This window comes from Equus quagga, chromosome 7 (genome assembly GCF_021613505.1).
Source record: "Equus quagga isolate Etosha38 chromosome 7, UCLA_HA_Equagga_1.0, whole genome shotgun sequence".
Taxonomy (NCBI): domain Eukaryota; kingdom Metazoa; phylum Chordata; class Mammalia; order Perissodactyla; family Equidae; genus Equus; species Equus quagga.
In genome coordinates this window covers 34,076,568-34,102,304 of record NC_060273.1, presented here as the reverse complement: position 1 = coordinate 34,102,304, position 25,737 = coordinate 34,076,568, and the positions used below count along the sequence as shown (strand labels likewise).

Below are 25,737 nucleotides of genomic sequence, written 5' to 3'. Positions count from 1 at the left end.
CGGTGGCGGAGCCTCACTTCCAGCTCGAGATGGTACAAATTGTCCTCTTCTCACTCACCTTCCCAACCGAAGAGCGTCAAGCGTGTTACTGTAAAGCTTGTTTCATTCTGGGCGTGTCCCTGGTGTGAGCGGCGGCAGGTCCAGAGGACAGAGCCTGAAGTCCTATCTGTTAGACTGCGAGGAGGAAAAACAAGAGCCCTCCAGCCCCTGCGACAGTAACACCCAATTCTTCCGACATCCGTGGCCTTCTCCACCAGATCCCGTTTCAGCTGCATCTCCAGCATCATTTCCAGTTTTATTTTGTTTCAGTCCCGGAGCTTCTGAACCAGGTTGTTCTCCACCAACTCACTTCTCCTTTGCTGCTGAAACAGGAGCATGGCGTTTTCTCTCTCCCAGTCCTGGAATGAGGTCAGACTGTGCCCAGTATCTGAAAAGCCCCTGCTGATGTGGGGAGAAGCTTCGTATGTACTGAACAGAGTTCTTTCTGAATGAAATGGAGGGAAGAAGTGTTCTTTTTGTTTACCGGTCTATTACAAAAGGATGTGATAAAGGGTACGGATGAGTAATCAGATGGAGGAGATGCACAGGGCAAGGCACATGGGGAGGAGCGTGGAGCTTCCATGCCATCTCTGGGTGTGCCACTTTCCCAGCACCTCCATGTGTTCACCAACTCAGAAGCTCTCATACCTTCTTCTAAAACAAAAGCCACCTACCTTATGACCTGGCAATTCCATTCCTAAGTGCTTCCCTATGATAAGTGAAAATGCATGTCTAAAAAGATCTGTACCAAAATGTTCTTATCGGCTTTATTTATAACAGCCTAAGTTGGAAACACCCTGGGAGCCCATCAACAGGAAATGGATAAACCATGATAAATCCTACCGCGGATCACTACTCAGTGGTAAAAACGAAAAAATTTCTGATATACATGACAACACAGATGCATCTCAAAAGCATTATACTGAGGGGAAGAATTCAGACACAAATGAGTACATCCTGTACGACTCCTTTTTTTTGGAGGAATATTAGCCCTGAGCTAACATCTGCCAACAATCCTCCTCTTTTTGCTGAGGAAGACTGGCCCTGAGCTCACATCTGTGCCCATCTTCCTCTACTTTCTGCATTACACAGGTGTATATATTTGTCAAAACTCAGTGAACGGCAAACTTAAGATTTGTGTGCTTCATTGTATGTAATTTTTACCTTAGAAAAAGCGAACTATAAGCAAACATAATTAATGATAGGCACGCTGAAGTGTTTAACCGTGAAATGTACTGATTTCTGTAACTTCTTCTGAAATGCGTAAAATTAGATGAGTTGAATGGATAAATGGTCAGATATGCGATAAAGCAAGTATAGTAAAATGCTAATTGTAGAATTCAGTTGGATATATACACAGTTCACTCTATACTCCTTTCAACATTCCTCTGTTTGAATTTTTTTTTTTTTTGAGGAAGATTAGCCCTGAGCTAACGTCTGCCGCCAATCCTCCTCTTTTTGCTGAGGAAGACTGGCCCTGAGCTAACATCCGTGCCCATCTTCCTCTACTTTATATGTGGGATGCCTACCACAGCATGGCTTTTGCCAAGTGGTGCCATGTCCGCACCCGGGATCTGAACCGGCGAATCCTGGGCTGCCGAGAAATGGAACGTGTGATCTTAACCGCTGCGCCACTGGGCCGGCTCCTGAAAACTTGTATAATAAAATGGTGGTGGGGGAGAGAAAAAGTGTAGCCATTCACATCAACAAGTACTTCTCTATTGTCTCATTGTTACCTTCTCATTGTTATCACGTCCTTGCTCTGTCATCAGAGCTGAGTTGGCAGCAAAATTGCTGGTTTGTCTTCCACTGTCCCCAGCTGCTCATCCCGGGGAAAGTGGCCAGGAATACAGACCGTGTGTGGTTTACGGCCACAAAGTTTTCCCACTCCAAAGTGGGCTGGTCATGCAAAAGTCACCAGCCCCAGGGGGATGGGTAGGGGTGGGGCTGGGGGTGGGGGTGCCCCCCTCCCCTCTGATGTGCTGGTTCTCCCATTTCTGCCTCTCACAGCTTCTTTGGGTTTATTTTCTCCTACTGGAGGAACACATGTTCCAGTAGCTTCCTGGGATATGGTGTGTGGGAGGTAAAATTTTGGAGAACTTTACTTGTCTGAAAATGTTCCTACTTCACCCACCCACTTGATCAATAGTTTGGCTATGAGTAGAATTCTTAGCTGAAAATTATTTTCCTTGGGAATCTTGAAGGCCTTGCTCCACCAGTGTAACTGCTGGGAAACCTAAAGCCGTTCTATTTCCTGTTTCCTTATGACTCGTGTTTTCTCTTTGCAAGCTTGTAGGATCTTATCTGTTCCCATTGTTCTGAAGTTGCACAATGATGTAATCTGGGGTGGATCTATTTTCACTCACTGGGCTGGCACTTTCCATCCGTAAACTCCTGTCCTTCGGGTCTGGGAAATGTCCGTAATATTTTCTCGGATGTTTTCCTCCTTTGCTCTTCCTTTGTTCTTTCTTTTCTATTATAGGATATGATTGGGATGGTTGGACCTCCTGGGCTGCTTCTCTAACATTCTCACCGTTTCCTCTTTTCTCTCTCTCCACGTCTTTTGGGTCTTCTGAGAGATTTCCTCAACTGGACTTTCTAACCTTTCTGTTGAGTTTTTCATTTTTGCTAGCTTGCTTTTAATTTCTGAGCTTTTTAGAAAATCATCGGAATGTTGTTTTTTTAAAAAAAATAGCACTCCCTTCTTATTTATGAACGAGTGATGTTCTCTTATCTGAAGCTATTGATAGCTTTTTCTTTTTTTGGGTTTCCCTCTCCTTGCCCTGTTCTTGTTTTCCGCCAATTTATTTATTTTGATTGTTTTGATTTCTAGCTTCTATTCTGGAGATCTTCCTTACATATCTTTTTTTTTTTTAAGATTTTATTTTTTTCCTTTTTTCTCCCCAAAGCCCCCCAGTACATAGCTGTATATTCTTCATTGTGGGTCCTTCTAGTTGTGGCATGTGGGACGCTGCCTCAGCGTGGTCTGATGAGCAGTGCCATGTCCGCACCCAGGATTCGAACCAACGAAACACTGGGCCGCCTGCAGCGGAGCGCGCGAACTTAACCACTCGGCCACGGGGCCAGCCCCATTCCTTATATATCTTTTAATGCTTGGTTGTCTTTTGCTGATCAAGGGTGAGAAACTAAGCGTTAATAGGAAGCTCAGAAGGAGGGAGAGGCTTCCTGGAGCCCCCTCCCCATGCTGATGTGTGTTTGGTCTTTCCTCCTGGGCCAGACAGGTTCCCCAGACAAGAGCCCTCCACCTTCCACCCTCCTATTCTGAGGGAAGCTGTCAGCAGGAGCCAAGAGGGAAGAGGTTGGAGGGGGTCAAGATTCAGCCTAGGGCCTAAATCCTTTTGTTTTCCAGGCCCTGTGCCTCTCTTCCGTAAGTGCCCGGTGCTGCCAGTTCGGTCCCAGCCTTCTGATGATTCCCTGGGGTAGATCTGATGTTGATCAGCTTTTCCACTGCCAGTCTAGCCGCCTAAATCAGTTACAACCAGTCTGTCCGCGCCTTCCAGCTTCCAACATCTGTTGTCTCCTCCCCACTTCTTTCTGTTCTAAGATTATGTCTTTTTTTATGATTATTATTCCTTTTCTGAAGTTCTAGTGGGGTTTTGGTAGAAGTGAAATCGAATCTTGCATGCAATCCATCATGTTAATCTGGGAACACATATCAAATATTCATTTGCCTTTTACGCATCTCCTCGGCTAGAATGTAGGTCCCCTGAGGGCAGGGACCTTCCAAGACCTGGACCCAAATGAATGATTGACCTTGAATGAAGGACCTAGTAGGGTATAAATTGCATACATAGTAGGCACTTGATAAATAACTATGTAGCACATTCAGGAACACACATAGTCTGATATTTGTTTTTTTTTAATTTTAATTTAACTTTTTTGGACCATTTGTTGCCACGGGGAACATTATAAACAGACACTCAAGGCCAACTTTAGAAAAGTTTTAAATTAACTCAGTTTTAACTTAAAGCTGATTTTCATATGTGGGTTGTACATTAATCGTGTTATTTTACACACAAACCTCTCGTATGGTGAACTTTCACTTAATCTGAATTTCTCATTCAGAGAAATAATGATCTGAATGTGGCTGCGTCAGGTGTTTGTTCAACAACTCATGTCATATCAGAATAAAGTCCACACTCAAGGCAGCCCGTAATCCAGCCTGCAATGACCTCTCTGGATTCTAGCCCTGGAGCAGTGCACATGCTTGGCTCCCTCCGTGTCACATCTCAGGATGCCCCTGAGTCTCTAACTTTCAGGACTTTGTTCTCTCTGTGGAAAACTCTTTTCTTCTTACTTACTCCATCAAGACACACCAAAAATCCTACCCAGACCCATCTTTCCACTCTCATCTCTTTCATGAAAGCCTTTTTTTTTTTTTTTTTAATCTTGAATATAGTTTTTTTTGCCTCCTGGTAAGCACCATATTTGTAGCCCTCTTAGCACACTGAGCACAGTGGGCTGGTATCCTGGCAACTGCATCCCTATCTGGTTCACTTCCTATCGGTCCATTACCAGCATTCGAGTTCAACGCGTTTGTTCAGTTGAATTAAATTATCGACCCGAGGCCTCCTCCCTTTTATTTGCTCCTGGTCTAAAAACATGAATGTAAGTACACTTGGGAGTTTAGGTTTTTCACAGTCCCTGGAAATTTCCATCAGCACTGTTGCCCTAGCATCCTTGAACCTTCAAGTTTTCTTCCTGGGAGATGGTTACGAACAGACCAAAAGGGAAGGTGTCCTTTGCCCTGGGAACACGTTTATTTTGAAACTACTGCAAGACAAACATGCTTTAAAAAAAAATGCTTGTGTAGAAAAGGTGTGATTTCAGAAAACTGTTAGAATACTGAGCAACGGAGTGTGTTATGGGACGAGCAGACCTACAAAATGAAAAGAGCAGAAATCCACTCCCTCCCCTGGAGGGTCCACTCTCAAGCAGTCGATGGGAACGAATGCAGTAAAAAATCTAAAAGCTTTAAAAAAAAAATCCCAGTCACTCCATTTTGGGAAACGTCGTCCAAAGAAATGAGGCTGTAAAGCTTCTTGCGCAGCATCCCAGCATCGTTTCTCAAATGGGGACATTGAGAGGCACTGGTTAAATTGAGGCGCATGCGCATCACGGAACGAAGAGTAAGCAGCCTTCAAGTGTCCTAAACGATTCAGCACGATTTCTTAATTTTGTTTAAACATTTTTGCTCTGCACATAAAGAAATAACTGAGAGGAAATACACCAAAATATCGAACATTGTCTCCAGAACTTGGTGCAAAGGAAAAGGACACAGTAAACGCTCAATGCGTCCAAAACAATTAATTTTGGCTGCACGAACATCTGTTATTCCTGAATAATGGTGTGGTGGATGGTCTTTATAGTTATAGGTTTCGAATTTTCTAGAAGGACTTCGTCAACACAGAAAATACAGATATCACATAAAAAGGACAGATGGACGTCCTTCGCACGGCCTCGGCCTGCAGTTGGGGGGCGCGCGGGGAGCGGGGCTCTGCACCCCAAGGCTCCCGGCGACGCCGAGGCCAAGGCCAAAGCCGGGCCGGGCCGCTTCCGCGCGCGCACAAAGATGGCGGCCGCCCCGCCCCGCCCCGCCGCCCTCCGAGGCGCGCCCGCGGCCGGAGCCGAGCGCTGCCGAGCGTTCCCGAGCGCTGCCGAGCGCTGCCGAGCGGCCCCGAAGCCGAGAGGAGCCCCGGGAGGCGCGCGGGCGGGCGGGCGCGGCCCCGCCCCGGAGCCTGGGAGCGGCGGCGCCGGCGCGGGGGAGGGGCGGCCGGATGTGAGTGGAGCGGCCATTTCCTGTTTCTCTGCAGTTTTCCCCAGCTTTGGGTGGTGGCCGCCGCTGGCTTTCGGCTTCCAGTCGGCGGAGGGCGAGGCGGCGTGCTCCGCGGCCCCGGCCCCCCGCGCCCCGCCGCCCGCAGCTCCTCGCCTCCGCGGCCCCGCGAACGGCCGAGATGCAGGCCATCAAGTGTGTGGTGGTGGGAGACGGGTGAGTGCGCGCCGGGCCGCGCGGGGGGCGCGCGGGGGGCCCGGCTCTGCGCGCGGGGGTCCGGGGGGCGCGGACCGGCTCCGGGGGCCTTTCGGGGGGCAGTCCCCCCGGACCGGGCGGGAGGGAAAGTGAACTCCGCCCTCGCGCCCTCGCCCCGCGCCGCCCGCCTCGGCCTGTAGAGGAGCGGGGCTGGGAGCGCCGCCTCGTTCCCCAAAAGGACCCTCCCTGGGCTTTTCTGTGACCCCCCTGGAGCCCCCCGGAGAGCTTCGGGGGGCGGCGCCGCGCGGGTGGGCGACGTTTGCCGACTCCTGGCGCGGGCCGGTGCCGCGGCCCCCCATTGATGGACCAGCGGGTGGGGGATGTCTTCCGCGGGTGGTACTTCGCCACTTGTAGGATTTCTTCTTCTTGTTCTTTTTTTTTTAAATGATCCTTTTTGCTGTTTCCCTGGAGAAACTTTTCAGATTGTCACTGCGAGGAGCAGGGTGGGATCGGAGACTGTTTTTGTCTCTGAACGTGATGTGGTCATTGAAAAAGGGGGGGAATAAAAGAGAGAGAGAGATGGGCCTTGGCTTCGTGCGTTCGGGATGGGATGTCGCGGAACAGGCTCCCGGATCCGAGCTGCCCTGTGACTCAAGGCGTTTCTTTGCATGACTGTCTGCGCTGGGTCGGTCCAGGCCCTCGAGGAAGACAAGACTTGTCTTATGCAGTTTTTTTCTCCCGTGGAAACAAGCATCCCAGTGTAATCCGAGCAGAGTTGGGTGTCTCAGCGTTGCTCGAGCGGTGGAGCGTGAACAAGGAAGCTCCAGGAATTACTACCAGTTTCATCCAACTCGGAATGCAACTGGTGCATTTTTTTTTTTTTTTTTTTGGAGTCTTGGAAAGTCGAAGGGAGGGTTCTGGCATCGCTGTTGCTTTTTGGTGGATAGTCCCCAAACTTGTCGTTCGGACTGAAGTTGCCTTTGTGCCTCGCAGTGGATTTGTGAATTCTCGGTCCCTGGAAGTTAGACGTTTGAAATGGTTTCTGTAACTAATTCAGATGCGGGAAGGACACTTGGACAACTGATTTTTTTTTTAAAGATGCTGGTCTGTCGGGTTTGTCAGACTCCCAGATGTGGAGGATGGTTAACCCTTCGTGGTTGCATGTAATAACTAAAAATTGTAAGTTTCACCCACTTAGGAAATATGTATGGTACTTTTTTGTTGTTAACCTTTAAAAGAAAGCTTTACTTTCACGTGGGGCAAAAATATCTAATTAGTTGGTTTAATAGTGAAATCGGTAAATTCGTTCAAATGAAGCTTAAATTATCTGAATTTTCCTTAAAAATGCTGGATCAGTAATGCTTAGATGATGAAATAATACTCACTAGTTTTTTTAAAAATCAGATTGCTGCTAGTTCAGTATCTAACCATAGAATGTCGTGTTCTTACTTGAAGATTGCTGAAACATAAGCTGCAGCAGATAGATTTAGTTTATTTAAAAGTGCTTCCAGATTATGGGCCTCGACTGTGTGTTTTGGCTTGTTGAGTCGAATACTTGTTGAATGTCTACTGTGAGATTTGGATCCTTCCTTTAAATCCCCGCCTCACCATTTATGGGGAAACCCTGAGCGTGTCCCTCATCCCCCAAGAGAGGTGCCTCTAGGGGACGTCGTGAGGATTCAACAAGATGTTGGATGTTAAGTGCCTCACAGGTGCCTGGGCCCCGCGGAGCAAGTGCCAGCTGCCAGTATTATTATTTATTATTGTTATTGCTGTTTCTGTTACTGTGAGGCACTCCTAGGCTCCGTGAGGGGAGTATTAGGCCTAAAACACAGTTCCTGGCCTTTTCAGTCAGTTTTTTGATAGTGTATTTGACATTGATGTTGACTAGGGCTGAGCCCTGTTAGAAGTGAAATGTACCTTTACAAAAAAATGTGAGCTGTGTTACTTTGAATGAGGGGTGATACACTGAAAAATCTAGACACATAATTTTCCATACCAAAAATGTTCTTCTGCTTTCACCCAGATAAGATATCTTCCTGCTGATATAGTTGGAATGTTCTTTATTCAAAAAATCGTTAAAGCTGTAAGTGTGGGTCTAAATTTTGTGGGGTGCAGAAGTCACTTCATGTTGTGAAATTTCAGGCAATTAAGGGCAAGTTCAAGCAGTGAACGCAAACCGAGGTTCCACAAATTGCAAGCTTCCTTATTTTAAAAATCTTCTTGGGAATTATGGTTAAAAGCTATGTCATAATCTTATTATAACTAGGATCCGTTAGCCTGTATTCTTCTAATGCATTATTTCCTATGTAGCAGATCGTTTCACTGTGAGTGTAAAATATGAGATAAAAATTGATGCTTTTTTATTCTGTTGATTCTAATTCTGTTAGTCCTTCCTGAACACACGCACCGTCACTTTTCTTTGGGGGACCTCTGCCCCAGATTGTCTCTCAGCTTTACTTAGGTCAGACAGCAAGTCACAGCAAATATTTATAAACAACCATCTTTAGTGGTGCTGTTCTGGCTTGGGTTGACTCGAAGGCGTGACTTGAAGCCCCCCTCATTTCGCTCCAGGCTGGGCTAGTGGTCTCTCCAGCCCAGGGTCTGATGTAGCCAGTGCTGTCCAGGAATTTTGTAGTTGAGCCTGATAAATGCCTTCCGTGATGTCCTCTTTACAGGAATGTGCACCACTTACTCCCCGCTTCTGGGGAACAGTCAGTGACGGTATGATCCGTGGATGTTAAGCACTTCATGAATTGTCTGTATATTTTGGTCTGGAGGCCCGGGGCTGCCTCTTTTTGACCTCTTGTAAAGGCGTTGGAATTCCGCACTGGCTTCCAAATTTAGGGTTAGTGTTCGACTCTGATCTTGATTGGTAAAATTATACGTAATGCTCTTTTTTTTTTTTTTCCCCCAAATGATAATCCCAGTAAAAGTTGGGGGTTGAGTTCAGTGGAGGAGTATCAGGAATCCACTTCTAGAAACCTTAAAGCCGCCTTTTATGACGTTCTGTCTTTTGCGTTAATCATCTCACGTGTTACTGCTCCCTCCTTTTCCACCTCTGCATCACCAGGTAGCTCTATCTGATAATTTTAGTCTTCCTAGAAAGGAGATGTTTTATCAGGAATCCTGCTACTGAGCCAGTGACCACAGTCATCAGGAGGAATATTTTCCCCCAACACCTTTATGAAAAATTTCAGACATACAGAAAAGCTGAAGGACTTGTGCACTGAGCCCCCGTATACCCACCACTTAGATTCTATAATCAGCATTTTGCTCTGTTTGCTTTATCACCTATCTTCCCATTACTGGGGAATATTTTAAGAGGATTTCTTTTTTTTTTTTTTGGTGAGGGAGATTAGCACTGAGCTAACATCTGTTGCCAATCTTCCTGTTTTTGCTTGAGGAAGATTGGCCCTGGGCTCACATCTGTGCCCATCTTCCTCTATTTTGTATGTGGGATGCTGCTACAGCGTGGCTTGATGAGTGGTGTGTAGGTCCATGCCTGGGATCCGAAGCTGCGGACCCAAGGCCGCTGAAGTGGAGCAGACAGACTTGATACTCTGCCACAGGGCTGGCCCCAAAAGGTTGCAACTTACTTATTTTTACTTATTTATTTTTTTGGTGAGGAAGATTGGCCCTGAGCTAACATCTGTTTCCGGTCTTCCTCTTCTTGCTTGAGGAAGATTGTCGCTGAGCTAACATCTGTGCCAGTCTTCCTAAGAGGATTTAATAGAGGAGTTGATTTTGAAGGAGAATTGGGGTGATATGCAGTCAGATATAAATTCCTGTTTCTGAATTCTGTATCTTCAGCTGACCCAAATATCAGCTACCCCGGGGTTAGGCTTGGTGGTTCTAGAAGAGCCATCCAGAGTGTCGGCTGCTTCAGATTTGAGCTCTGTGGAGCATCCCCATGGAGCATCTTCAGCTTTGAGTGTTCTAGAAAATACCCAGAATCTGAATTTTTTGAAGCCTCCGGTGGTGATAATGGCTGGCTTTCTGTAAGTTGGTTGTGATGTCCCCTGCTAGTGACAGAACATCAGAATTTCAGATTGGGTTTTGTGTTTTTGTAGCACTACTCTGTTAGTTTATACATTTTCTGAACTTATTCTCTGCATAGTTATGCGTTTACTGAAGGCCTGCTGGTAGTCACAGAATCCCCAAACCCCATTTTTCAGTGTAAATTGAGGACTTTTCACGCAGCGCCTTGCATTTCTGCCGTAAGTATGAATATATATTTGATACTTACAATGCCTGTTCTGCTACATTCTTTAATTTGCCCTTAAGATCTAGGCTATTTCAGACAGCAATACAGGCCCCTTATTTTGGTTTACAGTAGTCATTGGAGAAATCTAGTTTTTCTGTCCTATGAGGTCATTTATCTCTTTTTAAAAAGGCAATGGAGAAAGTTCTTTTTGAACTTCCTGGATCCCTTTGTTAACATGAGAAAATTGCCAGTGTTTCCAGATAGATTGATCATATGTGCTTTTAAGTTCTGGTTTATAGGTTTTAGGAAATAACACTGAAGTTTACCAAAAAATTTCTAAGTGAAAAGTGTCCTTAAAGTTCTCCTAATGGAAAATGAAGACCATAGTAGGAACCTAGATTATTGGCTTTAGTCTTGGTTATTTCTACCCGGTAGAGCGGGAGAAGCACAGATGGGTTAAAAACAGGGCTCACGTGGATGTTCTTCCACCAGACGCACGTTCCTTTACCAGAGTTACGGGTCTTACAAACATTAAAAAAGAGGTTAAACTGAGCAGTTAATATATAAAGTTGGAAATTCCAAATCAGATAGTAACTTCCAGAAGTTCTGCCCAGCATCGGTTAGGGCTGTGACCAAGTACGGCTTCCACTCTTCCTGTGGGGGAAAGCTGTGATGCTGCCCGGAGCCGATGTTGATTTGCCTCTGGTGTGTGTTTGTGGAGTGTCTTTAAAAGAAATGAATAAATACACTGATGGGAGATACATAATCGTTTTCTTTTTATCTGTTTAAAAAAATAAGTACATATTTGAATCAGGTTGGACATGTGCTTAAGAAGTCAATTTTATTTATTTACTTTTTTAAGATTTTTAATTTTCCTTTTTCTCCCCAAAGCCCCCTGGTATAGTTGTGTATTTTTAGTTGCGGGTCCTTCTGATCGTGGCATGTGGGACGCTGCCTCAGTGTGGCTTGATGAGCGGTACCATGTCCGCGCCCAGGATCCGAACTGGCGACGCCCTGGGCCGCTGCAGCGGAGCGCACAAACTTAACCACTCTGCCACGGGGCTGGCCCCAGAAGTCAATTTTAAAATTTAATTTCTTATTGAACACAGGTTTATAGCACGTAATGATTGGTAATAAAATTGCCATCAGCATCAGGTTCTGCCAGTACCTTGAATTCCTTTACAGTTAAACCTTTCAGAAGATGATGCCTCAGCTGAAGATGAAGTTTCAGAAAAGGAGATTTCAGAGCATTTGAAGCACGCTTGGTCGTGTTTCTGTAGTGGCTTTGTTCTGCATACGTATGGAAGAGACTTAGGACGCGATCTTAAGGGAAGTGTGACATTTTAACACAACAGTTAAAACCTTTATAGCTGCTTATTCTTGACATTACGAGGCCATAGCTGTTCACATTTTTACGCAACAGCATTTGTCATTTTCAGAAGAGGTTCTCTGATCGTGGCCTTAGACTCCACTCTCTTCCTCAGCCACCACGTCCAGTCCAGGGCGGAGTCCTGCTTGTTCAGCCTCACGTCCAGGCAGCTCTGGAATGGCCCCTTCTCTTCACCCCGAGCCCCTCCTTGGTCCAGACCAGCCCGCTGGTTCCTGGAAGGCAGCAGCGGCTGCTCCCTTGATTTCCTGCCTCCGGTCCCAGCGTCCTCCGCCCTCTTTCCACTGCATCAGACTGCTCCTCAAAAGGCAAATCCAATGGTTTCTTGGCAACTGAAAACCTCTGTGACTTCCCGACTAGGATCAAGTCCCATGTCCTTAATGGGAAGAGAGGACCCCTCTTCGGGTTTTCTTCTGCCTCTTCCCCCTTATTTGTTCTTAGGTTATACGGGGCTTCTTGTCGTCCGGGCCTCCCCATATGCTGTTGCTTTTGCCGAGAATGTTCCTCCCTATCGTGTCCCCACTCCTAAGTCTCAGCGTACATCGCAGCCTCCTGTAACCGCCCCCGAGACTAGGTTAGATCCCTTTGCTGTACGTTTCCAGGGTATCTAGTACCCCTAGCACACCTGTCGTTTTGTGTAATGACTACTTTCTTCACTTTTTAGTTCAGTAGCTGCATAAATCCCATGAGGTCTGGTTCATTGCAATCTCTTCAGCACCTAGTACACTTTCTGGCATGGCACACAATTTGTTGGTATAGACCGAATTTGAGTTGATGCTCACAGTAGTTTTGTGATGGAATTGCTAGTTTTGCATCCATTTTACAGTTGAGAAAACTGAGGCATAAGGAAGTTCAAACTTACCCAAAAGTCCAGCCAGTACGTGATCGAGTTGGCCAGAGGTCTCAAATCCAGCATCATGACTCCAGGTCTTAGGCTCCTGCTCCTACAGGTTTATTTTTACATTCTAGGCTTTTAGCAAAATGTACGGCCAGTGAGTCATTCCTGTTTAGAAAGCCTTGAGGAGTTGGAAGCTCCTTCCTGGTGATGTAATGTTTGACCCTGTGAGGTCTTTGGCGTGGGGAGTTCCAACTTTTGTTAAGCCTTTAATAATGTTGAGAAGGAAACAAGTATTGGCAAGACTGGCTGGGCCTGTAATCTGCCTGTGGTGAGATTTTTGTCTTAAGCTCAGAGTGCAGGGAAATTAGAAAAGCACTTAACCTCTTTATGGTGAATTCTGATTCGTAGTCGTTGAGATTGGATGGCAGAATCTTAGGACTCAGAACCCCAGGGTGTCATCATGACGGGGAGATGGGCTCATTAAGGAGAGCATCTGGTGATCCCTTGGGAGGCCGGGGACTCTGGGCTCTCGGAAGTCCTTGAAGTCACCCATGAATGTTGTAAAATCTGGAGACCGTTTTCTGGCTAATGGTGCAGTGATCGTCTTAATTTTTAGGTGAGATTCTCTCGGAATCCATTTCAGTGGCTGGGAGACTTCCAGCCACCACTCCGACCTCTGCCAGCCGGCCCGCTGTGCCCCCTGCCTGCTGTGCAGGAGGCCCTCCCGTCCCCGGAGGACGTGCTTCCACACGGTTCCCTTTTACTTCCTCCTCTGCAGCTGTTTGGGAAGTTGACTGCAGCAGCCCTGAGCCGTTAATTAATACGTCTGGAATATGTCACGTTAGCCGCTCTGAGAACTTTCGGGAGTCTGTGAGGGTGGGGCTGGGGAGGTGCAGATGAATTAAGTGAGAGCAGTTCGAGTGGGGGTTAGTGACTAAGCGCTCCATGAAGAGAACGGGGTGCTACTGATTGCCGGAGGCAAGGGGGGCGGGTGGAGCTGCCGCTCAGAGGTGGCAAAATATATCACTTAGCAACAAGGTGGAAGTCGCAGAGGAAGCCTGTGTTTGCATCTTAATACATCAGAATAACGTGGGGATAGACTCGAAGGCTCTTGGGTGAAAGATTTCTACAGATGTTGGGAGAAGAGACTTTGCGCTTGAAAACTGGTCCTCTTGAACCTTGTGCTTACTTAACAACTGTTTCGTGACCATTAGTGCTCATATCACATACCTCCTGACTGCCTTTCTCAGAAATTCTGGTTTGTTGACTTTAAGTTCAGGATAAAAATAGACGTGTAGTGTTAAATAAAAGGTTATGGGAACTGATTGTTTCCTGTAATGCTGAGGACTTGGTGTATACGCCTTGATTTTTCTATAAATTATTAACAGAACAGTGAAAGTGAGGATTACATTCATGTTGACTAAGCACCTTACCCCGTTTTTCTCTCTCTCTTCAGAGCTGTAGGTAAGACGTGCCTGCTGATCAGTTACACGACCAATGCGTTTCCCGGAGAGTACATCCCCACCGTGTGAGTAGCTCGAGTCCAGCTGGGCGTGGACTTCCGTGATGTTTTTCGGATTCCTTTGACCTTCGTTTTGCTTTATAAAGCCATTCTTAATCCTCATATGAACTGATATGATTAATTTTCCTCTCAAACATTCATCGAAGTCTAATTATAAGGTATTTAGGCTTTTAAAAAATGCTTAATCTAATGTAAAGTTTCCGCATAGTGATGAAGCGTGCCGCTTCCCTCATTGATTTTTTAGACATTCAGGAAACAAAAGAAAGTTAGCTGACAGTGAGGTATAGACTTCAGTGTCCAAGTTTCAGATCCGTTTGGCTCTCTGGGCTCTGTGTGTGGAAGATCAAGGAACGGGAACATGAAATACTCCATTATGTTCTAATTGGCCTTTTCTGGCAAGTAGTCCGATGGTTACATGTCACTCTTGAGGTATGGGCTTTGGAACTGAAACCAGGGCGTGTGGGGCGCGGAGGGGTGTGGGGGGACGGAAGGGGGTGTGGGAGGACGGACTGGCTGCCGGGCTGCTTATCCCCTGTGGGCAGCAGAATTGGGTGGAGACAGAAATCAGCTTTTCTAGTGGTGGGGTTGCTGGGAGCCCCTGGAGCCGAGCCTCGTAATGTGCCGCCCCGCGCCCCAGGGGAGCTCTGTCCCCACAGCCGCCCCCTGGCCCCCCCAGGGCGCCCCTCCTCAAGCACAGCACACGCACTTAGGCGCTCTCTGGAGTGTCCTGCGCACATTTTAATATAGTGGAATTATACTGTCCACGTTGTCCCAAATTTGTGGTGGGGTCTTTCCTTATCCAGACGTGCAGACAGAGCTAAATCATTAACAGTTGTTAATGACAGAAATGCTACAGCTGATTTAGCCCCTGCTTGTTTAGGTCTTTGGGGGCGGGCATTACAAATAGTTCTGTGTGAAACATCATCGCACGTGTCTTTGTGCACATGTGATGGTTTATTGGAAGTGGAATTGTGCCCCATCCAAAGGGAAGGGGGACTTTAACTTTGGAGAGCTACCAGCCAGTTGCTGTCGAAACAGCTGTCACTGTGTCCAGCTGTGACCGAAATGGCCCCTTAGTGCGTGCTGTGGTTAACACGAGTGAAAAAAGTTACCTCCGCATTTGCATTCTGATCACCACTGAGGTTAAAATCTGAATGTTTACTGTCCTTTTGTGGTCTTCCATAAATTACCTGTTGAAATCCTTTGCCTACCTTTCTAGTGCAATTTTTTCTTACCGGTGGAACTTTTGTATATAAGAAACATTAATCCTTCTGTCTCTCATTTGTCTTTGAACTTCGTTATGGTGTCCTCTGCCATGGAGAAGAGTAACATTTTTATCTAAATGTGCCACTCCTCCCTTCCCCTGCTGTGTCTTACTTAGGAAGACCATTCCTACTTCAGCAATGCCAAAATACTCTTTAGTATTTTTTCTAGGATTTTTGTGGCTGAAGTTTTTATCTTTAATTCACTTAGAATTTACTTTTCGGTATTATATGAGGCAGGCACCTGATTCTTTTTCCCAGATGGACAAAAAAGTCACAATACCATCGATTGAATAACCTGTCCTTTTCTTACAGAAGCAGAATTCCACACAAACCTTTTCTTTATGAAAGCTGGTTTGGTCTTTAAATTCTGTGAACCACATTGGAACCTTGCTGTGACCTTGACTTTGCTGTTGCCGTGTAGTCAGACCCTAAGTTGTAGTCTTAAGAGTATGTAAAAATGAATTCGGGAGTTTTATTTGAAAGGCTGCTGTGTATTGGGTTCTGTTTGGTACTTGCCCTGGTTTGAATTGCAAGGCCCGATTTTCTTTTTAATGAAACTACTCTAGGCTACTTGTAGTAATTTTTAATGTCAACCTTATTTCCCCCCGTGAGCCTGTAGGCTTTTCTGGGGTGCTGCTGCTTATAGTTGACTAATTATGTCTGTCAGCTTCTAATTAATTGAAATACATGTGTAATGTGGTACACTCACTCTGAAAACGTCACGTGGTCGCGTCTCACGTGGTTGGTTTGTGTTTCCGCTGCACTCGGGTTGCAGGCATGAGTGACCAAGACTCAACTAATTCACCCTCCACTCAGGTGGGTGTTCTGGAAACAGTGCAGAGCGCAGCTCTTGTGAGGCGCCACTTTGTTAAAAATGAGTCAGATGTGTACCTGAAAAACTCAACAAGTGGGGTTTGATAAAGGGACTCATTTTATACTTTATTTCCTCCTGGGCAGAAAAGTGTTAATGTTCTAATTTTTTTATTGCTGCCAGTAATTCGTGTCAGTTACATTGAGCAGCTTGCCCTGTGTTTCTCAGGCGGGTTTCCCTTCCCCCGATCCCGGTTCCTCTCTGCCCACAGGCCGGGGTCTTTGCTGGCCTGCAGCCTCCGGCCGCTCCTAACCTTCTCAGCACACGTCCTCTGGGCCCCCGGCTAGGACAGCCACTCAGGTCCTCATCTGTGTCTTACGCTCCACTAAAGACTAACCATTTCTACTCCATTCCACAGCTTTGACAACTATTCTGCCAATGTTATGGTAGATGGAAAACCGGTGAATCTGGGCTTGTGGGATACAGCTGGACAAGAAGATTACGACAGATTGCGTCCCCTCTCCTACCCGCAAACAGTAAGGATCGTGACTGACGTTTGATGTCCTTCTGAATATACAGTTCCCCAGTGTTTGATTAATTGCATGTCACCAGTGGATTTGCTTATATTGCCATCTTTTGGGTATATTGAGTAATAGCAAATAAAGTTGTTGGTGCGGTAGTGACTGTCCCCCTAGATGCACACCGGGCTTGGTCGGTTGGTTTTTATTTTTGAGCATTACCAGTTGTTGGCAGTTATTGCTGACGACACTGTGAGCCGCACGTCCTTTCGTTGAGGTTTAGGACAGCCGGACGAAGCCGGTATCGCGAGGTTCTCTACAGCAGCTTCAGTGGCTGTTAGTCTCAAGGTTAGTTTGCTGTGGGCAGTTTTGTACCATACAATCAAGCTAAGCAGTTAAGATGAGGTTTCTTTAAATCAAGTTAGTAACTAATCTTATGGGTTTCATACTATTTTTCTGTAAAGTACCTGTTCATCCTCGGTGGCATTAGTACCGAAATCTTGTCGGTGTTGACTGAGGTTTCAGTTTTGTAAAAATGTGTCCAGTGTGTCCAGTCAGAAACTTGTAGATTGGTTTGTTCCTGTATCACACACTAAATGCCCTCCTTGCCGCAGCACCACCTGGTGAGACATGGTCAGGAGCCACCTTCTTTAGGAAGCGGTCGTTTTCCTTGTGTTATTTGCTTATCTTGTTACATTTTTCATTTTAAAAGTCTATTTTAAAACAGCTTTGGAGACAGGTGGCTGAAGGCACGGTTGGGCAGACACGGGGGTGGCCATGGCGCCGCCCCTCTCCTGGCGGTGTGAGCTCACGCAGCTTTCCCCTCCCTCTGCACCGCGTTCTGGGAGGTTAGACGAGTTACTGTATGTACAGCACAGAAACCGGTCCAGGCCTGGTGCTGCCTGCAGGGTAGCTGCTCCTGCGACTCCGCCTCGTCCTTCTGTGGATGAGGGGATAGACCTGGGCAGCTCCCGAGCTGCGAGTGGAGGCAGCGCGAGCTGCAGCAGGCTGGGGCCTGGCCCGGGGAGGCAGGCTCGGCCCTTTGTCTCGGGTTAGTGTGGGTGAAAGTAACTAATTAGTTCCAGGCTACCCAGTTCTTGTTTCTGTTTTTTCTTTAAATGAACTTCCTGTTTAGCAGTGATAGTTTTAAACTTTTGAGCACAGCCTTTCCCAGGCAGCTGTCATTGTCTTCTGTTTGTTTCCTGCTGGAGGAATTGCCGGATACCGCTTCTTAGAGCTGTAGATTTTTGCCGATTGTCCTTGGGGGTTCTCAGTTAGTCTCTAGCTAAAAATTAACTGTGATTAAGTATTAAAAATCAGCGGTAATCACCAAATGGTTCGAATTCTTCACTGTTCTTCACTGTTTAGGAGACTGTTCCGTACCCACTGGGCACTTAGTAATTCCAAATGTTAAATGGATTTGCCAGCATATTGGCTGGTAAAGTAGGAGTCCCCAACCCACTGGATCCATCTAGAAGGGCGGGGTGTCACTGCTGAGAAATGAGAACCACCTCCTGTGACTCAGGGGGTCCAGGGCAGGGCGCGGCCTTTTTCTCTAAGGGAGTCACTCACTGCCTCTAAGGGAGTCACAAGTCAAAGGTGATGTGGCAAGAGTCCCACTTTGTGTGCCAGCGAGCTCACAGATAAGTAACAGATTGCATCAAGCCTCAGTGTGTGAGGCTGGAAATCCAGCCTTTTATGTCCCTCCTGTGTAAGGCCGTAGACTGTTTTCCTGTCAAATGCTTGAACCGCAAAAAGGGAGGAAAACATGACCCTTCGCCTCCAGTAGCTCCAGGACTGTGAAACACACCGTGTGCCAGCGTAGAGGGTTGCGTGGGTGCTCGAGAGCAGAGGGGCGAGAGCACCCAGCCAGCAGTTAACCGTGTGCCTGCCTGGACGCCTTTGGAGATGGGGAAGTTAGCGTGGCTCCTGAGGGGCGGGCCCCGAATCCTGAGATCCTGGAGCCTAAAGATCTCCTTCCGTGAGCCGTGCTGTCCTGCCGAGAAGAGCAGGCCTTGAAGTGACAGGCTGGCGCCTTGGTTTCTCGTTGACAAAGGGGAAACCTCTAAGTTGGTAGCAAATGGAACGTGGTCTCCAGGTGTTGGCTCTTTGCTCTGCAGGCCTGTTTGTGTGGCTCATCCCTGACTGCGCAGGCCTGCTCCTGAGGGGCCAGCTGGACGACTGCCTAGCCGAGGCTCACCCCTTTTTAGGTCTTTGTGACCTAAAAAGACATGTTATGTTTCCTCTGGTCATTTAATGCTGCCACCCGTCTCTGTTGGTTAGCTCTGTGTCACTAAGTTAAATCTGTTTAAACTATTAGTTTCTACTTCATTCTCCACAAGAGGAGGAGCAGGCAGTCATCATTTTCAGTATAAATTGCCCTTCAAGTTTTAATTTTTCTAAATTAAGTAATCCTTGGAGCTTTTCTATTCTTTAGTAAGTTATCTTTATATTCCGTTTTTTTTTTTTTTTTTTTTGCTTTTTCTCCCCAAATCCCCCCAGTACATCAGTACATAGTCGTATATTTTAGTTGTGGGTCCTTCTAGTTGTGGCATATGGGATGCCGCCTCAACATGGCCTTGATGAGCAGTGCCATGTCCACGCCCAGGATCCAAACTGGCGAAACCCTGGGCTGCCGAAGCAGTGCGCACGAACTTAACCACTCGGCCACGGGGCAGCCCCTTATTCCCTTTTAAAAGTACTTTGTAAGGGGGCTGGCCTGTGGCCAAGTGGTTAAGTTCGCAATCTCAGCTTTGGCAGCCTGGGGTTCGCCAGTTCGGATGCTGGGTGTGGACCCGCGCACGGCTCATCAGGCCGTGCTGAGGCGGCGTCCCACGAAGAACCCGAGTAACCTACAACTAGGATGTACAACTACGTACTGGGCCTCTGGGAAGGGTGGAAAAAGGAAGATTGGCAACAGATCTGAGCTCAGGGCCAGTCTTCCTCACCAAAAAAAATCCTTTGTAAGTCCTGCCTATTCCTCTTCAGTTGTGTTTGGAATCAAGGCGTGTTCAGCATAGTGCTCAAGCCCAGCGTCATGTTGTGTCCAGTCACCTGTGTGTGCCTGCATGTTCCGGGATTTAGTGGTGTGATGGGAGCATATGTGACTTGCGAAAGTCATAACAAGGCCTGAGTCCTGCGCATTCTGAGAGCCCTGTGCTGCCCAACCTGTTCGAGGGGAACCCGGGCCTCTGTGTGCTCGGGTCAGCCGGGACCTCAGCGTGTCGTGCCAGTGTGTTCATTTTCTCTGTGTGCTCTGACGGGAGAAGGTTTTTAAGAACTGAGCTAGACCCCTGCGACGTTAGGTAGAAAGGAAAACCACCGTGGTTGGCTTGGCTATTTTGATTTTCAAAAGGCTTTGAGTTTTGTTAGCTTGGCTGTCACAGCATCTGTGTCCTCCAGCCAAAAATCGCAGGAACACACCTGTGGTTAAACAGAATTGGGTCTGTTACTTGTTACTCTGCCACCAGGGGGCACACCTTGCGGGGGCTGTGGGTGGGATTGGGCTCGTGTGGGTGAGTGGGCGGGGCTGGGGAGCGGGGCTCTGCTGTGGGTTGGCTGCTGGCAGGAAGCAGGGGAGTTCCGTGGGTGTTAGGATAACTCTCAGCTGGAGGTGGGGCTGAAGCGAGGCTAATGCTGTGATGGGTGCGGGCGCAGAAGTGGTCCCGCTCTCTCCTTGGCTGGGGGAGGGGGTGTTTAGTGATTGGGTGGTTTGCACGGTGACTTGTCTTTGTTTATACTTAAACAAGATTGCGAAGTGGTCTTCTCTTTAGTCCTTTGCTTGTGGTCTCATTTCAGCAGGGGCACACAGTGACCTTGTCTGATGTTGGTGTTCTGGGGCTTGTTACATTCCGCAGGAACATGCCATGGCCGAGCCGTGAGCGCCAGGCAGCTCCCAGGTGGCAGGGCACTTTTCTCTTTTTCTGAAGCTGGTTTTCGTGGCAGCTCCACGTTGATGATGCATTTGCAGCTGCTTTTCTGTGCTGTGTTTATGTACCCGGGGCCTTTTCCGAGTGCACAGAATGCCTGTATTAAAAAAATATTCAAGCCTGAACGTAAAACCAGGTGGAAAGCATTTGGAAGAGACTAAAACAAAAGAGAGAGAAAGGCCAGTGCTTTTGGAGCAGCGAGGTTGCAGCTGTCCAGAAGTCAGGCTCCGTCTGCTTCAGCTGAGAGCAGAGTCGTCTCTCTGGATTGTCCCGCTGACAGATGGGGGCGGGGGCAGCAGTAAGAGCTGCTGCTCTGGCTGGACGTTAGACCAGGAGGGAGGCCTGGTTTGTGAGACAGGAGTCATAAAGTCACTGAAGGCACGATGTGAGTCTGGCGAAGTCCGAGATGTCCTGCCGATCTCAGGAACGTGGCATTCAAGTCCAGCGGAAAGATGGGCCTGTCACCCATGCCAGCTTAGGCGGAATAAGGAGGCTCCGGAGCACAGGGGGACCCCTGTGAGGCAGGATGAGGACGGCTACGCCCCAGGCAGCCGGTGTCAGGCCCTCTGAGGGTTCCGAGGACAGACACATATTAGAGACCCCAGCCAAGGTGGAGCCACTCCGGGCAGGGCATCAGGTGGGCAGGCAAAGGTCGGAATGAATGGATGCCAGAAGAGCAGCGTCAGAAGCACTGGGATGTTTCCTTAAAGCCATATTTAGACTGGGGGAAGAAAAAGGAAGGAGGAAGGAACAGGCAGATGGTGTAATGTTAACGTGGGATGGAAAGCATGTGTCTTCATCGAAAAAGATGTTCCTATGGGGCCAGCCTGGTGGTGCAGTGGTTAAGATCCTGCGCTCTGCTTCGGCGGCCCGGGGATTGCGCATTTGGATCCCAGGTGCAGACCTACAGACCACTTAGCAAGCCATGCTGTGCCAGGTGTCCCACATACGAAGTAGAGGAGGATGGGCATAGATGTTAGCTCAGGGCTGATCTTCCTCAGCAGGAAAAAAGAAAGGGTAGAACAGATGTGGTTAGAGGATATTTTGAAGTTGCATTTTTGTGGCTGATGCCCATGAGTCTCTGTATCACAGTAAAGATTTGGCATCATGTCAAGGCCTTGGGAGGACAGATCTTCAAAAATAGCTCACAGAATTGTAAATTAGAGAAGCTTGAGTGAGAAGAAATTAACATGCTTCTCTTGTCCATCTCTTAAAAGAATTCCAGGGTTCTGTGCTGCTGGGAGAGCACGTCTTTCAGTGTTTATTGGAGCAGGGCGATTAATTGAAAGCGTGTGATAAACACTGGAAACAGTCACTCTGGGCCGCCCCGTCCAGATCTGCTGGGGGCGGGAGTCGAAGGTCTCGGTGCAGCAGCACTGTTCCTTTTGTTGTTGCGGGTCCCTGACTTCACACCACGCTCCCGAGCCTGACGGGGAGAGCCCGGTGGTCCGGCACAGGGGAGCTGTGCTCACAGCCCTCAGACCTGGCGGCGGTCTTGGAGGGCCTGGGTCACACACGGCTGCTCTGCGCTGTGTGCCGGGCCTCCGCCGGGCTCGTGTCGGAGATGTCGGGGAGGCGCGCTTGGCGCTGAGGGATGCCGGCCAGCGGGCCTTGGCCGAGGGAAGGACCCTTCCTGTCTGAGCCTAAGCTGGCGCTGCACGGGCCTGCGCACCTGCTGCCGGAGGAGGACCCTGTGCCTGCGCTGCCATGGGCAGGAGCGCCTGTCGCCTTCCCACTGATTCCTGACCTCTGTCCTCCCCGTCCTCGACCTTCGCAGGGCGCTCCCTTGGCCGGGCGGATGGAGTGTTGCGGTGGCATTTGGCGTCTTGGGCCTGTTAGATCCTCATCTGTGTTTAGATCCCTCGGGAGGGGTGAGACGGAATTCTGATGAAGAATAGTAACGAGTTATACTGATTTTACTCTCGTCAGTTTTTACTAAACTCAAACGAAGTTCTCGTGCATTACTAGGTTGGAGAAACGTATGGTAAGGATATAACCTCCAGGGGCAAAGACAAGCCGATGGCCGTATGTAAACCTTTCACTCGCCTTCAGTTTCAAGCTTCCTCTCTCCTCTCGTTTCCCCTAGTTTTCCCAGGATTTCCTGTTGAGCCTCTCGCCCCTTGAGTGCTTGATATTCGATTCACTCAAGGTCGGGGTTCCGCTCGATGAAATCTGCTTTCACTAGAACCTGACAGTTACCTCCCAGCTTGACTGTCCCCCTCCCGAGAGAGGAGGCCTTGCCCGCAAGGGCGCCTCCAGGCTGGTTGGGGCGGCGACGCCGGGCTCCACCTCGCAGCTCCCCGCGGACTGTGCGCTTGAGCGGAGCGGGACTGAGGCGGCTGCGGGCCGGGGGCCTGTCCGGGCGCGGCTGTGCGTGCTGGTGCGCTAACCCCACCCTGCTCTGAACAGTAATCAGCTCTGTGCCGAGCGGCCGTGGTGGCGGTTCTTGGGCAAGCTTGTGCATGCGCTGGCGTTTTTCAAATGTCATTTATAAAAAGCTGTCGTGTGGGATGTTTCCTTCCCTTTCAGGTACAAGAGTATCAGCTGGATGATTGAAAGTGTTAGTTTGGGAATTGTGTGCATTTCACAAAGCAGCATAATTGCCTTGGAATTTTCCAGGAAAATGTTTTCTAAACCTAGCATTTTAGAAACTCTTGGGCATTTTTTAATACAAGTAAATATTTAAATTTGACTTTTTACACAGTACAGGACAGGAGGGAAGCCCAAATATTTTCCATGCAGCCAGAAGCTGGTTCAGGTCCTTGTTCTGCACCTGCTTTTCCTTTCAGCGTCTACTTCAGCCACCACTGCTCCGGGCGCAGGTTCCCCAGAGGCCCTGCGTGGATTTGAGAGGCTCTGACAGCTCAGGAGACGCCACCGAACACCCCAGAGCATCCTCCGTCACAGAGGAGCATGCTCATGGAGCACTGCTGGAGACCTCCCCGCCCCCCGGGTGCCAGCCACTCTGATGGCAGTTCAAGATGCACGTTGTACTCAGCGTGCACATGGGGAGCGTGATGAGAAGCATGCTGTTTGTAGATAATCTTTTTAAAATTGACTCTGCTTTTGAGAAACTGAGACCAAATTTTACAGACATTCTGGAGTAGGACCTTGCCCCTTGATCTTGCGCCCGTGTGTAATGGGTCGTACGTTCCCAGTGGGGTCGGCAGTGATGGCAAAGAGGCCTCCGCGGCCTCAAGGAGCTGCTGGCGTGTTTGGCCCCGCTCCCTGTTCTCAGGAGGAGCCGGGTGTCTGCGCTGGCTCTGGTTTGGGAGCCGTCCGCCACAGCTGAAGGGGGTCCAGGGGGGGCCGTCAGCACAAGCTCCTGCACAGCAGGTGCGCTGCGTGCGACGGTTCATTCCCAACAGCATGAGTTTGTTTTCTTTCCCATTTCTTTTCTTTTTTTATTGAAGCATAAATTCCCAGCAGCATTTAGAAAGCAAAGTGCATTCGCCATTATAAGACCATTTTTCTAAACGCCTCCCTCTGTTTCCTTTTTATAGGACGTCTTCTTAATTTGCTTTTCTCTTGTGAGTCCTGCATCATTTGAAAATGTCCGTGCAAAGGTAAGTGGAGACTTTTTAGAAAAATATTTTGTTACGTAATGTCACGCTCAGGAAAAAACGTTAAAAATAAAATAGCATTTACTGATAGAAATGTTCAGTTATTTCGACTGGCTTCAGGAAGTCTGCTCCCGAGGCAGGTAATGAGTTTAAGTAGATGCTTCAGCGTGTGGGCTTCTCCGGTTCCGGGTCCGCTCCGGCAGTGCTGTGCGCTCCAGGTTCAAGTCACGCGCTCCGGGGCTGCTCTCAGGAAAATGACCACCACGCCTTTCTGCTCCTGCGTCTTTCACAGATCTTAGTGAAAATGCCGCGTGCAAGACGCCCTTCAGGTCCAGTGCCGAGGGTGTGCTCAGCGGGGTCGTGGCCGCAGGGTGAGACCTCGGTCCCGATGGTTCACGCATTCTCATCCCTGAATATATGAAGGGTTTTCTAACCTAAGAACTTGAGTCGTTTTACCGAAAACAAAGTGGTTTTTGTCGGGGGCCTTTCCTTCCTCTTCCCCTCTCACTCTCACTGACGCACCGAGCCTGTTGTGGAGGGTCGTTGGTCCTGGGAGTCCTGCCTTGCTAAGCACACAGGCCGAGGTGGTCTGCCTGGGTTTAGGTAGTCCGTGGTTCTGGGCGGTGTGAGCCAGGCTGGAGCGCAGGCGCCGTTTCCTGCAGGAGTGACTCAGGCGGGGCGGTGACAGCTTGGCACGTGTGTGGTTATCGGTGAAGGGAGTTCATAAAGGAGCGTGTCCATAACTTGATTCCTTTCTTCCCATCTAGTGGTATCCTGAAGTGCGACACCATTGTCCCAACACTCCCATCATTCTGGTGGGGACTAAACTTGATCTTAGGGATGACAAGGACACGATCGAGAAACTGAAGGAGAAGAAGCTGACTCCCATCACCTACCCACAGGGCCTAGCCATGGCCAAGGAGATCGGTAGGAAATCCTGCGTGTCTCACGTCTGCTTGGCACGCGTTTTCATTTGTGTGGCAGAGACTGGCCTCCAGTTGGGGAAGTGGAGTGTGCTCCTCCGGCTCAGGGTCTGGCTCACTTTCGGGGACAAGCGCAGCAGGGCCTTCGGTGGTCGAGTCTGGGAGGCAGAGACGGGCCGCTCCGCTGTGCCGGGCGTGGCAGGGGGCGGGCGGGAGCGCTGCGTCGCCTGTGCTGGCGGGATGGGCCCGTGCGAGCGCTGCGCGTGGCACTCAGAGGCGCGTCTCTCGGCAGGTGCTGTCAAATACCTGGAGTGCTCGGCGCTCACACAGCGAGGCCTCAAGACAGTGTTCGATGAAGCTATTCGAGCCGTCCTCTGCCCGCCTCCCGTCAAGAAGAGGAAGAGGAAATGCCTGCTGCTGTGAACGGCCGCGCCCGCCCGCCCCTCGGAACCTTTGTACGCTTTGCTCAGAAACAGTGGAGCCTTCGCACTCAATGCCAAGTTTTTGTTACAGATTAGTTTTTCCATAAAACCATTTTGAACCAATCAGTAATTTCTAGGTTTTGTTCGTTTAAAGTGTAAGAGTTCAAACTTTCACGTTCTATTAAAATTTAGCCCTAAAATGACCAGCTTTCTTAAAGCCTTATTTTTCGAAAGCCCCTGTTCTTGCTTGAGAGTTGCCAAAATACCTTGTGAACTAAGTCGCGTTGTGCTGAGAACACTAAGCACTAAACCGCGTGAGGCCTT

At 48.6% G+C, this 25,737-nt stretch overlaps 1 protein-coding gene across 2 annotated transcripts; it reads left to right on the top strand.

Annotated features, from left to right (window-relative positions):
• Window positions 1–5,820: 5,820 nt before the first annotated feature.
• RAC1 (Rac family small GTPase 1) lies at window positions 5,821–25,616 on the top strand. 2 transcript variants are annotated; one of them, XM_046667467.1, is made up of 7 exons: window positions 5,821–6,049; window positions 13,917–13,988; window positions 16,477–16,594; window positions 22,474–22,530; window positions 24,009–24,071; window positions 24,836–24,995; window positions 25,284–25,616. In XM_046667467.1, exons 1-7 carry the CDS (start codon window positions 6,015–6,017, stop codon window positions 25,412–25,414), a joined length of 636 nt encoding a protein of 211 aa, XP_046523423.1. In that variant the 5' UTR covers window positions 5,821–6,014; the 3' UTR covers window positions 25,415–25,616. The 2 variants fall into 2 exon arrangements, with proteins under 2 accessions (XP_046523423.1, XP_046523424.1); XM_046667468.1 differs by lacking the exon at window positions 22,474–22,530 and having other exon boundaries at window positions 5,824–6,049.
• The last annotated feature ends 121 nt before the right edge of the window (window positions 25,617–25,737 follow it).